The sequence below is a fragment of the Xenopus laevis genome, chromosome 1S (genome assembly GCF_017654675.1).
Source record: "Xenopus laevis strain J_2021 chromosome 1S, Xenopus_laevis_v10.1, whole genome shotgun sequence".
NCBI lineage: Eukaryota > Metazoa > Chordata > Amphibia > Anura > Pipidae > Xenopus > Xenopus laevis.
Genome location: NC_054372.1, coordinates 164,083,998 through 164,102,946, shown reverse-complemented (window position 1 = coordinate 164,102,946; position 18,949 = coordinate 164,083,998). Strand labels below are relative to the sequence as shown.

Here is an 18,949-nt window from a genome sequence, read left to right as displayed (position 1 = left end):
GACAATATATGATTGACAGCTGAAATTTTTAAATGAGCAACAGCTATGAATGCTTTAATAAAAAGTAGAAATTGAATTTCATGTTTAATTTGAAAATTACTTTTATTATAAAGAATTTTGTGTCTGGGTGACAGGTCCACTTTCAGAAAACTGAAAAAAAAATGTAAATGTATGTGTGGGGAGTTGAGATCTGATGCACCCATTTGTCAAAAAGAATATGTTTAAAAATATATTGTTCCAAAATCATTACATTATAATGATTTATCATTAGAAAAAATACAAATGGGGGTTTTAAAAATGTTGGGGTCAAAAATCAACAAACAAACAAAAATTTTACATTTTCAAATACTGTACCTCAATCTTAAAAACGATTACAATTATATTTTGGCCAATAGAAGAAAATCTGAGGAATGTAAAAATAAGTTGTATCTGGTAATTAACTAAATATCACAGCTTTTCTATATTTTTCAGGTCATCTTATTTTTTTGTTCCCTTTTTTAACACAACCCTTCAGTTTGTAACTCAAATTACTATTAGAATGCTATGATGTGTGACCCTAGAGATCAGTTAGTGGTTTGTATGGCGAAAAAAATCATAATTTTACCTAGGACAACGCCCATTGACTTCCACATGAACTCACAAGCTTTTAGATGCTAAAGTTTTACATTCAAGGTTTTAGCAGAGTTCTGAAAATCATAATTTTAATTAGTGAGTTTTAGAGCAAAAAAAATAAAGTGTGGTATGATTTATAAATTTGAACGTTGATCAATCAGCCCCATAGCAGTATGACCATGCATTTAATATTATGCCTTAAAGAATTATTCTTCTATATGTATTCTAAAAATGTATTGTGTGGGAGAGTATTGAAAGTGTTGGAAGGAATGATACTAAAGCTCAGCATGGTGCTGCACAAAACATGTAACTAAAAATAACTGTTTAGGACAAGTGTAGGAAGGAAAGGTTGTCATTTCTTGAAATTAAAGGAATTGTTCAGTGTAAAAATAAAAACTGTGTAAATAGATAGGCTGTGCAAAATAAAAAATGTTTCTAATGCAGTTAGTTAGCCAAAAATGTAATGTATAAAGGCTGGAGTGACTGGATGTCTAAGAAATGTACTACTTTAGCATCACATTACACGTGGCTAAGAAACACCAATTTCCTTGCCTTTCTCCTTTTAAATCAAATATAAGGTAAAAAAACTACTATAGCAATAATAAAATAGCTGAACATTTTGCAGGCTGATTCTGCAAGCAGAGTTAGAAACTTTCTTTCATCTACAACCACTGGACCTTATTATAAACTTATGTTAATCAAAATATCATTTGTCCAACAGATTTTGAAGTTGTGTCCACCTAAAACATTGTGCTATACACTACCTAACTATATGAAATGCTATTTCTTGTTTTAATCTGTCTGGAAAGTTATCTTTTTAAGAAGTGGATAAAAACTTTCTGACTATAGGGTAGATTTTTAATAGTTGAGGGGGCAGATTTATCAAGGGTCGAATTTCAAAGATAAAAATACTTCAAAATTCGACCATCAAATTAAAATACTTTGACTTCGAATATCGAATTTGAAGTTTTTTCATCAAATTTGGGTATCCTGCGATTTGGGTATCGTTGGATCGAACGATTAAATCCTTCAAATCGAACGATTCAAAGGATATCATCGATCAATCAAACTATTTTTCTTCGACTTAAAAAAACTTAGAAAACTGCTCTAGAAGGACTCCATAGGCTAACATAGCACTTCGGCAGGTTTAATTTGGCAACGTATTGAATTCGAAGTTTTTTTAAAGAGACAGTACTTCGATTATCGAATTGTCGAATATTCAAACTATTTTACTTTGAATCGAATTCGAAGTCGTAGTATCCTATTCAATGGTCGAAGTATCCAAAAAATGACTTTGAATTATGAATTTTTTTACTTAGAAAATTCCCTCGAATTCACTTCGACTCTTGATAAATCTGCGCCAAAGTGTTTCTACAAGTAAATAGTTGCGTTTTCAAGCTGATTTATGAAAGCTTCTTCTGATATTATAAAAAAAATATTAATTTTCACAACATTCTAAAACTATCCAAGGCTTTCTTAACTGGTATTGGAAACAATCATTTATCAAAGAATTTCCCAATTGGTTACTTCTCCAGATGGTGTTCTGCAGCTTTAAGCAGTATTAAAATCATGTGAAATTAATGATAATACAAGTCTTTGGGACCATGAATCTGTCAGGTTCCTGTATGTCAGTATGTTTTCACTTATGGGAACATTTTCCTCAATTTTTTGCTGATGATAAAATGTAAAGTTTAACTTTCAAGAGATTTCATTTTGAATTTGGATTTTTCCTGGAAGATGCATAAAAAACAAAAATTATTTTCAAAATGTAAACAGATGCTTAAGAAAAAAAGACATTACACAGATAAATTAGGCTTTTCTGTAAAAAAACAAACAATATAACAAAATATATTTCTCAGCAGCATAGCTTTGCAGTACTAAATGCACATTTCAATAATTGTTTAATTTTTTTATAAAAACAATAAAAACAAAAAAAACTCTAAAATGCATACAAAATCACTGAAATCTTTGGTACCAAAAGTAAGGGCACCTTTGATTATAAACACAACCTTTCCAAATCATTTGAAATTCATTACCTTCTTCCAGCTTCACTCTTACCTTCTTTCACCTTGGTCATACCAAAGTCTATATCTCCACTACCAAGAAAGGGCAAGGCTTGAACAGCATACTCCAGCATAATACTGAAAGCAATTCATTTTACACAAAACAAGAAGTCCATCTTTGAATTTGTGTAGCAATCACATCTTGTTTTTGTTTCTTTTTCCATTCCAATATTGTATTTTCATCCTCTAATCTAAAAAAGTCTTATAAAAAACCAATACAATGTTTAAGTACAACACAATAAAACCCATGGAACTTTTGGCATTAAATGAATCTTCAATTAATACTGATTAACAGATTTCAATGTAAACTAGGTAATGACTTCCCTCCAGACTTAGAAACACCTTTCAATATTACAATTTGTTAACCCCACCAGCAACACTCAATGGGTTTACTTTTCTTTTTTAACATTAATTGTGATTGCATTTGTAGATCTTGTAAACACTAGATAAACATTCAGACTTTCAGTGAACAAATGTGGCACTTGTTTTGAACTAGGTTTTTACATTAGTTTATAGCACCTTGCAACTGCCAGTTTTCCAGCTTTCCAGGCTATTCCCATCCTTGTCTCTTGAGAGATGGCTTACTCTAATCAGTATTTTCTGTATGTTTATTGCTGTATACATTTTCCAGTTGTCAGTTTAAGTGCTCCTTTGTTGTGTAATAAATTCAAAGTCTTGAATTCCAGGGGCATTCTGTGAGGGCCTGCATTCGAAAAATATTTGTACTTTAGTTCATCATAATAATGATATTTGACTTGATTTCCATATACATCCTTGGTAAAAGGCCAGAACCCATACAGATAAATTTCATCACAGAATCGAGTTGCTAATGTGTACATGAGAAGTCCTGTGCTTGGTCTCTTGATCTGAACTTTGTTGGTTAACCAGTACCTGCAAAATTAAAAGTAATAAAGTGAAATTGTTAGGATAGAAAATATACAAAATACATCACACAAAAGTCCTTAGTTGAAAGTTCTAAATTCCAAGTTGATTTTATAAAAAATACACATTAAAGATATCTTAAATCAGGATCTTAAATTTAAATTTTTAAATTCACCATGTATGTTGTTTTGCAGGGAAAGGGTTGTTTGCATGGGAAAAATTAAAGAAAAAACACCAATGGCAGCATTACAGTTTACTTTCCAGGAAAAAAAATCATTTTTTATTGGGCAAAAAATGCAGGAAAAAAGCACCCATTAACTCCAATGCATTTGATGAAACTTAAACAGCAGAGAAAAAAGTCTATGACTCCAATGCATTTGGCGAAATATCCAAATTTCTCAATTTTGATATTTTTTTTAGAAGCAAAACAGGACAGTTTCACTCATCACTATGCACATGTACTGCTATTAAGTTCTTGGTTTATTAACTTTGAATGTTTCTAAAATGCTTAGTAAGACATAACATACTTTTTATTCAACGTTTATTAAAGCATGCAGAACTAAAATTACTAATGTATGTTTTTTATCTAGATTTAATTTATTAATTTAATATATTTTTCATTGGTCACTCTAGGAAAAAAATCTATACTCTCTGTGTATTTGGTTGAGGCTCTTTTCTCTATACAATAATGTCTAATGAAATATATATTCTGCCTTTACCCACCTGCTACACCACAGTCTGAAGGGACTGTCCAGTGTTTGCTTAAAGGGGTTGTTTTCCAGTTTAGTCATTTTCATTTTCACCAGAAATAAAGATTTTTTGCAATTCTAATTTCTATATGATCATTTTTCTAAAACTGAAGTGTAAAGTTTCATTTTTCACCTTCTAAAACAGCTCTGGGTGGGGGGGGTCGCCGACTGTTGTGCTCATTCTGCTGAGCAGAATCCATTAAAGGCAGTTTCATTAAAGGCAGCTTATAGAATTGAAAACAATATTTGCTAATATTCCACAGATGAGAAAATGTATCAACTCATGTAGCCACTAAATATCTCCAATTGTAACAGTTCAGAATGCTCCTGGATTAATGATGTGCGGGTCAGGATTTCCGACCCTTACCCATGGCCCGTGCCCGCGTTGCTTTCATAGACCTGCCCCGCTGATGATGTCATAAAAGCAGGTGAGCAGGCAGAGTGTCTATAAAAGACAAACCCTGCCAGCGTCAGGTCTCTTGGGGATTCAAACCCTGGCCTGCATTGTTTTTAGGATGTGTCATATCCTGCTGAGCCACTGGAGGTGGTTGGAGAATGCTGCTCGCAACTATCCATATAGACTGCTACTACCTTTATTTACCAGGTGTCAATAATCTGGTCATTATGGTCCTATTTAAGACATGGTTCATGTTGGTGATCTTGCCTCTTGTTCCTGTTCCAGCCTTGCTCCTGAACCCTTGCTTACGATTATTGACCTCTGGATTTGACTCGGCCTGTTTCCTGGATATTCTCTATGATTGTGCTCTGCCTACTTCTAACCTTGGCCGGAGAGAACTCTGCCTGCCCCAGACCTCTTGCCTGCTTACAGACTTCCTCCCGCTCACCTTCCTAACTACAGGTTGTACTCGACTTGTTCCCTTTCATTTCAGTTTATTCTTCATTGTTTTTGTTTATTCTCGTTAAATCCTCTTGTGGCACGTCACATGGCTACCGCTTCTATTCTACCTAGCAACATACATAACCTGGGTTACATAGCACATAGGCTCTCACTTGAGGTACTTATTTGCTGCCAGACAAACTGAGACACCAGAGACAAGAACAATAAACTTTAAACTTCAGTTTTGGAAAAAAACGATAAAAGATAAAAAATGGAAAGCAATTGAAAAAAGTCTATTTCTGGTAAAAAATCTGAAAACAACTAAACTGAAAAAAATGTTTAGAAGGTGAATAACAATACAATAAAATGCAACTGAAGCTGTAATGTGTAGACCCCCCTGGTTGTGAAACAGAATCTTCAGACTTTTTAAAATTCTTTAACCACCATATGACCAGAATAATCTCTTGTTTCTAAAACATCTGTTTATTTCCACCAGTAAATGAGGCATATGGTGGAACAGAAAGATACTTGGCTGTTTGGTAGTTCTATATGTTTTCAGCTTTATCAGCATTGTAGAATAAATACATTTATAGAAAATGCTGAATTTTAGTAACCTGTAAAAGAAATCAATAATTTTAACGTTTACAGCTTTGTTTCATATGGCCAGAGAACTTTTGCAGCTCAGGTATTTAGGTTTTAATTGAAAAAAGTAATTAGCATTACATTTACAAAGATTGAGAACTGGAGATAAGTAGAAATGTTGCCTGGCTAGCATCCATCCATCCTTTACATGCCATTAAGCTATGGCATTTGCATTGTTGCTATGCTGAGCACAAATATTATATGGGTTTGTTTTGCTGCATGCATTCTAGCCAGGAATCTTGAGTGGCGAAATAACATGTTTAAAATGAAATAATCAAAATGACAGAAAACCTTGGCTGAAATCTCATATTTGAATATTAATCTGGTAAAGTAAATAACTCTCAATGAGTTCAGCTAATCAGATCTCTTCCAGCTGCAGCAGCCAGGTATAAAAGCCTCTATAAACCTCAGTCATTTTTGTATCCAAAGATCAGGACTTTCCCATGTGGGACGCCGGGAAAAACCCGGTGGGTCCCAGCCCTTGTGGCCTCCCCCTGGCCCAGACCTCCTCCCCATCTGACTTCCAGCCTGCTCTGCCAGCTTGCCCCGCCCACTCCAGCAACTTGCACCGCCCACTCTACCTGCTTTCCCCACCAACTCAGCCCGCTTGCCACGCCTCCTCACTCACTCCATGAAGTAGGTATGCTCCGAGAGGGACGGGAGAGGGCAGAGGGTGGTTTGCTGGGGGGACCCTGATGTGGCAGCCCCGGTGGGCCTTGACCCTCCCAGTACGACCCTGTTTGGGATCTTTTGCTCTGTATGTAGGAAGCGTTATGTTTGGCAAGATTGGTACAGTATATAGTCACATCCAAAACTCACCATACATTGAGCTCTTTTATGGTGGATTTTTTTGTTCTTTTTCTCATCTTAAATACAGTATGGCAGACCCATGGCATCTGAACTTAGAGGTTCAGCCTGTCATTTAATAAGTGGAATCCACCTAGCACTAAAAAGCAGATTTCAGGCAAAAAATGCACTTATTGCAGTGAGATAAAGCTTACATTTTTTTTTTTATTCCCACAGTAGTTCCCCGTTTATTCAATTCAATTCACTACTTTTTGCAAAGGGGTATAATAATCTATCTACATATTTAATTCCTTTGGACCCCTAATTTATTTAGTCTTTCATGTTTCTGTACCTAATGATTTCAGAGAGTATAGCCATGGGCCATGTTTCCTCATTTATTTATTATCGGTGCAGGTTAATTAATGATAAATCCTAATAGAACCATTCCTAATTGAAAGGAAATTGTGTGAAAAAATTTGCATAATTTATTAAAGCCTTTTCAACTTTTTTAAATGTCCAAGGCTATTGTGATACTAAAATCTATAATTAAATTAGATATGGAAATGTATAGTTTATGTGAGTGTATGGAGGGGTCGATATGAGTGTGTGTGTGTATGTAAGCGCACTGGAGGGGTTGGACTTTGATTAACTATGATTAACTATGTAAATGTGTCCGTTTGCCAGAACTAATTTAACTGAGAAGCCAAATTAAAATCATTTGTTATTTGGCCAACTGGAGTGCATGCAAATGATAAATGTAGACAATTAGCCAATTCCTAGGTTCCTCTGCACAAATTAGCCACCACACAAGAAAGCACTTACAACCAGTGTTTAACAGCTTTCCATGTACAAATATTATATAGACTATTGATCATGCAATAACAAATTATAGACACGCAACAGTTGTAAAATAAAAGGGGAAAACCCTATATATCTCCAAGAATTCAAAATGTTAATCTGGTACTTTGGACAGAAGAAGAATGGATACAGTAAAATCAGATGTTTCCTGGCAATTGCATTTGAAAAGCAATCACAGCCCCAATGGTTCAGGTTCTCTATGGTGAATGGAACCTATTTCTCAATATTTATAGCATTAGATAGAATATTGCTGCAAATGAGCTAATCACCTAGCATCGCTCTTTACATGTTCAGTTCCAGGGGTAGGAGGAAAATTTTAACTTTTGTGCAAAGTGGCAAAAACGGCAGAATGTAAATTTAATAATATCATTCACTTAAATAATATAATTCACTGTTTCAATTTTTTTACAACTTAACTTTATTGAGTAATTTAAATTTTTTTACAACTTAACTTTATTGAGTAATTTGTGTTACATCAAGAATAAAAGGGGTTACAACATTATAAATGAAAAATGTTAAATCTAAAAGCCTCTTAAATGGAGTCTTTGAGAGCTAAAGGTCAGATCAAAGTAAGAAAGCGATATGAAAGAGAGAGTGAAAGAAGGAGAGAAGAAAACAGTTATTAAAGGGGTAATAAGTAAATATATAGGGGGTTATTTACTCAATCTTGACTTTTTCACGTGTTTTAATAAAAACAAACTTAACCTAACTCCCATCCACAAATTTAGCTTATTTATAAAGAAATATGGTCGAGAAAGTTGGTTCAGGAAAAAACACAAAAAAATTGTGCAACAATTTGAATCGTGCAACACGAGAAACTCAAATTTATTGAGCTTGTTGTATAGACACTCGAATTTATGGAGTTTGTTGCAGAGAAAATAAAATTATTGAGTTTTCGAGCAAAAACCAGCATCAAACACCCCAAAATTTGTGATGGTTAAAAACATCTTCAAATGATGAAAGGGACAGCTGCCATTGACTTTTACAAGAATTTGACAGCTTTTATATGGAGTATTTCCAGATTCAGACTTTTAGCAGCTTGGGGGCATAATAAACCTTGAAAATTAAAGTTTTTTTCTCTACAAATTAGATTTTTTTCACAAAAAAAAACTTGACTGGAAAAAAGTCCCACCAGTATATGTAGGCACATAATCTACAATTATCATATTCCTTATCCTGATGAAAAAAAAGCTTAACCCCACTCAAAAAGTTAACAGACAAGTAGTCACAAAAGTTCCCCACATGCAATACAGGGGGTTATTTATCAAAATCCAAATTTACTGATTATTTAATTTAACAAAGTCCAAACTAGAATCCACAATTTGACCTTATATATTATTAAAAAAGGCTAATTTAATTGGATCGTGGAAAAACTCCATAAAATCAAGCGAAAACCCAAATCGTATGATTTTTTCAGCTTTTTCAAAAAGAAAGGCGGTGCCTGCACAGTTGGAGACAAGCTGGTATTAGAGGCAACTGCGCATGTGCTGAAAACCTCTGTAAATTACAGGAGAGGATCCAAGAGATACAGAAAATGGAGCCCATGAGCTGTCGTTCTCCTTTAAACACAAAGTTTAAAAAAACAAGGACCTTTGTAGGATGAAATGTATCAACAAATAATTTCTTATAACTTTATTCCTGTAACATTATAGAAAGATTTAAATAAAAACGAGGGAGCTTTAGAACATGTCCTTTACTATAATGTAATATTTCTACCTATCTGTTTTTTCTTATAGTTAATATATTGTGTGTTTAAGGGAATATTCTCAGCACCACAGGGATCTTGTTTTTTAAATTTGGTTAAATGTCTTAAAGAATGTTTTAAATTCTGACAGGCAAGTACAGTTTCCTATTCTTTCAGGCATGAGTTACTTATTTTATCAAGCATAACATACAGTAAATATGCTGCACACATTTAGAGGAAGAAAACACACTGAAAAAGGAACTACTAGGGGTAATCATGAAAAGGGAAATTTAGAAACAATTGCAAACATTGGTCATCGTAGTTAATTGACAGGAAAAAATTAAGAAAAAACTTTGGTAAAATAAAGACAGAACTAAAACACCAGTGGATTTGTGCACTATAGGTAGTTTTAGAAGACAGAGGGTGCAAAGATTTCTGTAAAGTCCCCAGTCTAGGATCAAATGTTACTGAACTGAATGGTATGTATTTGAAATAAAAAATAAAATACAGCATTATGGGTAACCCTCGTTTAAATTACCAGTGAGCTGAGGTTCACCGAGATAAAGACTGGATACCATGAGGACTCTTTTGTATGCAAAGGAGGCTGGCAAGTTGAAAACATAATGCATGGCAATTTTTCCAGTGTTTAGCTCATTAGTGTATTACAAGATTGTTCACTATCCTATACTCATTGAAACTGAAGGAAAAGATGCAGAGCATTTACAGACCTATAACAAAAATAATAATAGGCAGGTGCCAAAAGAAAAGAACTGAAATTAGAATATATTTTCCATTATGTATACAGGCTGAACCCATAATATTACAATTAGGACATTACGAAATAACAACAAAGTCAATTGTTTCTTGAATGCATAGTTCCCTTTGTTCACTGTTGCAGTTGCTCATATGAAGACTAGGGAATGCAAATTTAAAAATGCTTCATACCCATGCATGCAAAATAATTGCAGACAAAGGTGTTCGTGGCCTGTCACGTATGGTTTCCAAAATCCAACAGATAGGCAGCAGAAGATGTTTTTGCTGGGGGGGGGGGTAGAGGGAGAGGTAATATCGGTGTGAGCAAATTTTTGGTCACACCCACTTCTTGGTCACACCTCCTTCAGCTCCACTCATTATACCACATGCTTTCTAAGAATTTTTCAGGAACACCAAACCATAGCATTGGGAACGGCATTTGCTTAAAGGAAAACTATACCCCCCAAACAATGTAGGTCTCTATTAAAAGATACTGAGTAAAACAGCTCATGTGTAAAACCCTGCTTCATGTAAATGAACCATTATCACAATAATATACTTTTTTAGTAGTATGTGCCATTGGGTAATCATAAATAGAAAATTGCCATTTTAAAAAATAAGGGCCGCCCCCTGAGATCGTAAGATTCACTGTGCACACATACAAACCACATGTTAGGTCACATGAGCCAATTAACAGACAGAGTTCTGCCTTTTGCTTCCTCACTTCTTCCTGTTACAATTAGTGTTGTAGTATTTCTGGTCAGGTGATCTCTGAGGCAGCACAGATAGAGTCACGAAATGGTGGTTCAAGGCAAGAGATGTAAAAGGGCAATATTTATGTAAATATATATTCCAGTTTGGTAAGATTCTTTAATATGTCATTCAATTTGATATAAACTATCTGTTGCTTAAGTATTCATTTTGGGGGTATAGTTTTCCTTTAAATTCTGTAAAACTAGGACAATATGATATCCTCATAGGATGGCACAGTGGCAATTCCATGTACATATACCTCCAGACTCATAGCCAGATAGCACAGTGGCAATTCCATGTAAAAATAACCCCCCCACATAAGTAATAAAAACTCCAGATTTCTTCTTACCTTTTCTCTACATTGACAGTTCGGGGGTTATGCAGAGTTGCCATGCCAGACAAGTTCCTATAGAGTCCGGTAGTGAGACCAATAAAATAGTTTCCTACTCCCTTCACCTCACCCAGTGTGTGGGGGCAGGAAATTCAAATACCGATCCCTAAGCCAATCACCGCAGGTCTTAACCTTTCTGCAGTTGATTTAGTGTCCTGGCCCTTCTCTCTCTGTTCACAGCGTGCATGCCTAAATTTCAGCTTGCCAGGAGGTGGGGCTCAGTTAACTCGGATCGAGTAATTAAGCCCTGCTTCTGCACTCCTACTTAGCTGCCTAATCCCTGAGCTTGTTCCCTCCCTCTGCTTCCAGCACTGAAATGGAAAGCAGAGGCAAGTCTTACACCAATTGCCGCCATTTACAAAACCAGGGGGAAAAATCTGTGGTGGCCATGGCCCACCCAGTTCCAATGACTATGCCAGAACAGATGCCAATGTTCCAGTCACAGCTCATACTCCCATCTTTAACAGCTGCCTTTAGATTTGGTAGGAGCCCACCGCTACTCGGATCCAGCCAGATCTTAAAGTGAGAGAACCAGACCAGGGCAAGAGTTCTGGGCAAGCAAGGGAAGCAGTAAGAAAAAGGCAAAATCATTGTCAAGGACACAGATCGGGGTCAAACCAATCGGTAAATGCAGTACCAAGTCTTGATCCGGAAGAGTAGTCAGATACAGTCAAAGGTCAGTTCAGGCAGCAATACAAGAGTAGTCAAGAACAGGCAGGGGTCGAGGAACAGAGAAACAGACAAGAAGTGCACCCAGGAACTATCTGAAATAGATCAATGTTGGACAATGAGTAAATGGCCATGGCCCCTTTAAACATTTGAATTTTGTGGCAATGATGATGTCACTGTGGCGGCAAATATAATTCATGAGTCAAACTGCTGCCACTGTGTAAGGGGCCAGTACATGGGGTGATTGTTGGGGGGGCACTGAGCTCGTTGGGACGAGCGCTGGTGCGGTAATTATCCGGCTGCAGTGAGTGGAGTCGGTGAGTGCAGGGTCCTCATACAGAAGTTGCAACAACCTGTGTAATGCATATATCTATGTGTGACCAAACTTCAAACCAAATCTTAGTGCAAACTTGTTTTTATACATACTTTTTAAAAAATGGCGTTACACTATTTCGGATGGAGGGAGAGACCTGCTAAATACTATGGGCAATATATCACACCTCCAGTTTGTAAGTAGGCAAATTGGCCAAACGGTGATGGTAACGGATTGGAAAAAGTATGCATGTCACCAATAGGAGTGGAAAGTTTAAAGTGGAACGACACCTTAAGAAAATAACTTGGACACTGGGGGGCACATTTACTAAGCTCGAGTGAAGGATTGGAATAAAAAATACTTTGAATTTGGAAGTATTTTTTTGGGTACTTCGACCATCGAATTGGCTACTTCGACCTTCGACTACGACTTCGAATTGAACGATTCGAACTAAAAATCATTCGACTATTCGACCATTCGATAGTTGAAGTACTGTCTCTTTACTTCGACCACCTACTTCGCCACCCAAAACCTACCGAGCACCAATGTTAGGCTATGGGGAAGGTCCCCATAGGCTTTCCAAGCAATTTCCAAGCAATTTCTGATAGAAAGAAAATCGTTCGATCGATGGATTAAAATATTTCGAATCGTTCGTTTCGAAGGATTTAATCGTTTTTCCTTCGATCTGTCAATCGAACGAATTGCGGTAAATCCTTCGATGGTCGAATATCGAGGGTTAATTAACCCTCGAAATTCGACCCATAGTAAATGTGCCCCTGGGTGTTGGTGTAATATTGAAACATATTGCACTATTTTTTGTTTTTGTTTCTTTCTCTGTTGCCATAGGCGCTGATCTACATATTAACTACCTTCAGGATTTTGATACTTTTGGGCTGCTTGCACTGGCTTTTGTTCAATAAGCCGATACATTTGAGTTTTCAGGGTGACAATTCAATATAGTCGAGTTTTCAGGGTGACAATTCTAAAAAGTTGCATAATTCAAATTGACACTTGATTTTGTTGCAACTTTGTTGTTGCGCTGATTTTTCCAAGAACTTTTATTGGTAAATTATGGGGATTCAGGTTTGGGAGTTTGGTTGAATAGTGAGAAAAACTTGTGTTTTAGTAAATAAACCCCTAAGTATTTGTATTGTGGCTTTATGTGCTAAAGATATTTCCAGACAAACTGAATAGGTAGTTAGCAGAAACCTACACTTTTGGGTTGCAGTGGATGTAGTCTCTTAAGATTTGGCCTCAAACATGGTTTGTATTTATATAGAGAACTAGCTGAGAGGCTGATAGAGAATGGTGATAAACTGAACATTTTCTGGTTGGACCATTGTTGTTAGTGAAGCCCCTTGGGGGTCTTTTAATGGATCACTGCATTTTAATTTATTCATAAAGAAACTTGAGATGGGAATTTTAAGTCCTGTCTCTGTGCAAGCTGATTATACTAAATTGTGCAAGACAATAAGTTCCATACTGAATGTTGCCGCTTTGCAGCAAATAGATAAATGAGGTTTAATACTGATAAAAGAAAGGCTATGACTCGAGGGACAAAAGGGAAAAAATGCATAATGAAAGTATAATTTTGCTTCTTTATAGATGTCTGCGACCTCCTCTAAATGTACAGAACAATTTTGGATGTCAGTCAATATCAAGTATAACAATGAACTGGAATAAGTGCTGACATGTGCAACTAAACTGGTTTTAGGAAAAGAGCTATTAAACTATGAGGAAAACTGGGTTATTTTCCTTTGGAATCTAGGCAGTGAGCAAGAGGAAATGATAACTATATACTATACTTTAGAGCATTTTTTACACAAATTTCACTATAAGGGGATAATTTATCAAAGTCAGATTTTATCTCTGCTCTGGTTTTTTACGCTTATTTATTACATTTTCCCGAAAATTTGCTTTGCAGGAAAAAATCACATTTTCATGATTTTTTCAGATTTTTTATACGAAAACTCAAAATTTCGTATACGTTTTGCCCGAAAACTCTGCGGTATCACACGAAACCCAGCGCACATCAAAAAATCATTGGGATTTCTCCTATTGACTTATATGCAACCTCAACAGGTTTGAGATGCCGGATTTTCTGATTTGTACTTTTCCATCCTCAGGGCTTGATAAATTCTGAAAAATTTGTGATTTTTTTTGTCCGATTTTATAAAAAAAAAATCACTAATTTTTCGGGATTTTTGCATTCGGAATTTAGTAAATAACCCCCTAAATGTTTCTTTAAAACGAAAATGGACAAAAGGAGACCCCTGAGCTTTAACTATTTTACTATTAATCATATTTTTGTCTCCTTCTGACAAACTTTATTATCTGTACTAACTTAAGACCTGGCATTTTGGATCAAATGAGCCATAAACTATACACTTTTTGGCTTGCCCGGCACCTCAAAAATCATTTTTAGATTCACTCATTTAAATAAACTGATCAGTGCTATTGGCCCATTACTATGAAAGGCCATAATAGTTAACCACTGAATTCCTTTCCAAAAGCTGCTACTGTTTCTTCCAATGATAACAGGTATCGTTTTGAAAAACATATGAATCTAAAACATCAAAGCAGCAGCTGTAAGCTTTATGTACTTATAGAAAAAAGGAAATTGTGCTATAGTCATATCCTTTTAAATGTCCTCCTCTAAAAGGAAATGACTGCTCACAGCCTATTTACCCATCTTAGGTGATAGGGTTGTATACAATCTGTGACAATATGGTTACACAAAAGCTAATAAAAATGTTGATGTTGCCTTTATACCATGTTTGTAAAGTAGTCATTCACTGGGCACCAGTTATTCTTATGTTTTCTTCTTCAGCTTCTGTTAATATGGCTGATCTTTTAAGAATGAGCTACCCGGGCACCCATTAGAATATGTGCAGCACACTTTTTTACTATTTGGATGCAAGTATCTATTGCATTGAGATATTTCCCACTGAAATCAATGTTTGAATTTTTTTGAAAGGGAAGGACTTCAAGGTTCTCTAATTGTTAATTTTGAGAATTTTTTTTTATAGGAATCAGTACCAAGGTTGGAGTTTAGTATAATAACCCCCTAAATACAGTAGCTTTACTTTGCTGCTGAAGCATGTTATATAACTTAGCTAGTAACACTCTTTCAAATAAAAAAAGACTCCCACACATTTCTGTGTCTTTAACACATTTCTCTTATTTAACGATTAGGGGCAGATTTATCAAGGGTCAAAGTGAGTTTTCGAAGTTAAAAACTACAAATTTCTAGCTATTTTTTGTGTACGTCGACTAGGGAATAGTCCAACTTCGATTCAAAGTTGAGAAAAATTTCGAAATTTGAATATCTAAATTTATCATGTTCTGTCTCTTTAAAACTTCGACTTCGACCATTCGCCACCTAAAAGCTGCCGAAGTGCTGTTTTAGCCTATGGGGGACCTCCTAGGACCTATATGGAGTCAATTGGTGGAATTTGAGAGATCGAAGGCGATATTCCTTCGATCGCACGATTCGAAGAAGGCCGAATAAGGACCACTTCGACCCCCAAAAACCTTCGACCTCTATTCGGTTGGTCTTTTTGAAATCAAAGTTTTTTTAACTTCGAAACTTCGACCCTTGATAAATCTGCCCCTTAAAGTATGTATCGTGTCATATGGTCCTCCAAGATATCACATTAGGGCTTATGAAGCTAGAACTTGTTACTTATTGAGGACAGTGGGCTCATGGAAGATGCACCAAAATTAATTAACTAAAAATACAACAGCCAGTCACAATGGTCCTTTCCGAATTGTTAATGCTACTTTCTCCTTACCTTCTTTTCTACAACAGAGTCAGGGTTCTAATTTATCTACAGCTGTTCTCCACCAGGGTCAGCAGTAGAGGGGGCAAAACACAATCCAAACCTAACCACTAAGATTTTGGATTAAAGTTTTTGTAAATGTGACAGAGTTGACGTTTTCATACGAGCAACTTGTATTTATTTCATTTCACTTTAATTTATCTGACCTTAAAAGACCAGTTAGCTAATTCCCTATTTGCTCAACAATCTAACAATGAAGACATAATGCGTTTCAAAACAGTTTGTTGTGATAGCTGTGCCCCCTGGAAGAACTACAAATAAGTCTGTTCTAATATTTGCATTCTTTATTGGATTTTTGATTCCCCTAATACAAGTGTTCCTGACACAAGTTCAACTTTGTTTCAAGCCTTTAATCATGTCTTGCTTTAGTCTTGGAGTCTGCATAATTTAATGAGTAAAGTTAAAAGGAAGTCAAGGATTGTGATTGATCTTGAGTATAACAATATCTTTGAGGTACATTCATGTCTAGCTCTGCTAATGAAACTTAAGCTGAATGCCAAGCAAAAAAAAAAAAAAATAGAATTATTTTGAATGGATCTTAAAAGTAAATATCATATTAATAGTGATGGGCGAATTCGCATCAAATTCCGCTTTTCAAAAAATTTTGAACGCGCCTGAAAAGTCACTTGCGTCAAAATCGCCGTGCGTCAACACTATTCAGACACCCATTTACTTGAGCACTGGTGTCAAAATTGATGCAAATTTTTCGCCATTTTGCGGGAAATTTGCCAATTTTTCTGGGATGCGAAAAGGGAGAAATTAGCCCATCACTACATATTAATTGGGTTTATGGCAAACACAGGCATATACTGCTGACCTGTCTGGAAAGGGAACAGTTAGAGGTTGGGCAGAAATGGATACAAATACCCCTCTGTTTGTGGGGTTAGATTTTATGTTGAATTTTTTACTATTTTTATGTACAAATATGCTCAAAGGTAATTTGGTGAATTCACATGCATTTATCACTTGAAAGTGATAACTGCCTCATTTGGACAATAAGTACCAGTCAATCAACAAGCAATTCCAGTTCAAAGTAAATGTAATATAGAGCAAAATAGTACCTATTTTTTCCCTTCTATTTATCTTAGTCTAAACATTTTTTTAAATCACTATTTCAATATTTTCATAGGATAGGTATATTACTTACTTACACTTACACTGAAACTAATCATCCCTTATTAAAGGAACACTAACATCTACATGTTGCCCTGCACTGGTAAAACTGGTGTGTTTGCTTCAGAAACACTACTATTGTTTAAATAAATAAGCTGCTGTGTAGCAATGGGGGCAGCCATTCAAAGGGGAAAAGTCTCGGGATACACAGAGGATATCAGATAAGCTCTGTAGAACATAATGGTGTTATCTGTTATCCGTTATTTAACCTGTCATACAGTTTTTTTTTCAATTTCCGCCATTCCTACACAGCAAGGTACCAGGTACTGTTTTATTATTTCAGAAAAAAAGAAAATCTGTATTAAAAATTTCAATTATATGATTAAAATTTGAGTCTATGGGGTAAATTTACTAAAGGGCAAAGTGACTAACGCTGGTGACGATTCGTCAGCATTACTGATTCAGGCAGTTGGCGATTTACTAAAGGGCGCAAGCTTAACTCGCTAGCGAAAGAGACAAATGCTAACGCTCATTCGCACTCTATCACCAGGCGGATTTTCGCTCTGGCGAATGAACGTTACTACGCAAATTCACTAAGATGCAGATTTTACTGAACGTTACCTGTTCCTCCAGACTTTCTTTTGCCAGCTCAGACCAGGCAAAGTGCATTGGAGTGCATAGATCTTTCTAAATTTTTAGTGGAAAAAGTCCCAAAAACGCTGACGTCTTTTCCTTTTTTCAGAGTGATAGCCTGCAAAATTCCTGAAATTTTTTTTTGGGTAACCGGGTTCCCCATACATTTCCTTACATATGGAACATAAACTATACAGTGGGCTCATGTGTAGGGGATTATAACAACTCTATTTTTTTTTATTAAGGTTCCCTGGCCTTGTGTTATGTAATGTATTTCCTGCAACATATATACGTCCAGTCAACATTATCATTTCCCGTCGTATGCAAATTAGCCAGAGCGGAGAGCTCTAACTAAGGATTTGCTCGCATCACCGAAGTACCGCTAGTGAAAATTCACGAGTTCGGCGCCCTGGATGCAACTTTGCATTTTAGTAAACTAGCGTTGTCTGAGTGAATTTTCACCTGGCAAAGTGCTGCGATGGTTGCAAAGCCATCGCTGGCGAATTTTCTTACCCCTATGCATTCTGAATAATGGGTTACCAGATAACAGATCTCATATCCCTACAACTTGACACATTTAACATGCTCCAATGTTTCTTCTTCTGTTTATCATTATTTTACAATGTTCCTTATTATTCATTGTCATTCCATGTGATATGAGTTACTTCTACTGTCTTTAAGCTTTTGATTTTCGTCATTAAAAAACTCTCCATTAGTCCAAGGTCATTTAACAATATATAGTTTGTTTACTGGGTGGAACGATGTAATTATTTTATTTGCAGCAACTTCTGAAGGCAGAGAAGCCTTTCAATCAATTACAACCCTTGTTTGCAGTTCGTACCTTCCATAGCCCAGCTCCTATATTGTTAGCTGCTGATTATTAAATATATCTGTGGTTTTATCAGTGCAGCAACATGTACTTGAAAAGCGGAGCAAACATAATTTAAAGTAATGCATGATAAAGGAAAACAGGCTTCAGAAGTACAGCTAAAAGAGCAGAAATCATAATGCAATGTGGCAGATAATCCAATAGCTAACTTTTTTCACGCAATAGATTTTAATGATCTCAGCACTATTTACCTCTGCAGAAATTTGGATGAAGACATAAAGATACTTGATGCTTCAAAACAAAATTGGTTAACCTTAGAATTAGGAAAGCCCTGCAAGATGCCTTATTTTCCAGGAAAGAATTAGCCAAGGTGTACATAAGGGATAAATAAACACTGATATCATTTTCTAACAATCACATTGTTAAGTAAGTGGTGTAATTAAGTACAGGTTAGGGATCTATTATCCAGAAAGCTTCAAAATAAGGCATTTTCTATATCATCATATACTGTATAGGAAGCAATTCATATCTTTTTAACG

The 18,949-nt window shown here is 35.7% G+C and overlaps 1 protein-coding gene across 1 annotated transcript in view; it reads right to left on the bottom strand.

The window, feature by feature from the left end:
* Positions 1–1,899: 1,899 nt before the first annotated feature.
* st8sia4.S (ST8 alpha-N-acetyl-neuraminide alpha-2,8-sialyltransferase 4 S homeolog) overlaps positions 1,900–18,949 on the bottom strand; it is a 54,114-nt gene continuing 37,064 nt past the window's right edge. The window contains exon 5 of the mRNA XM_018244337.2: positions 1,900–3,566. Coding sequence (XP_018099826.1) covers positions 3,284–3,566 — 283 coding nt within the window. The 3' untranslated portion in view covers positions 1,900–3,283. The remainder of the gene's footprint in view (positions 3,567–18,949) is intronic.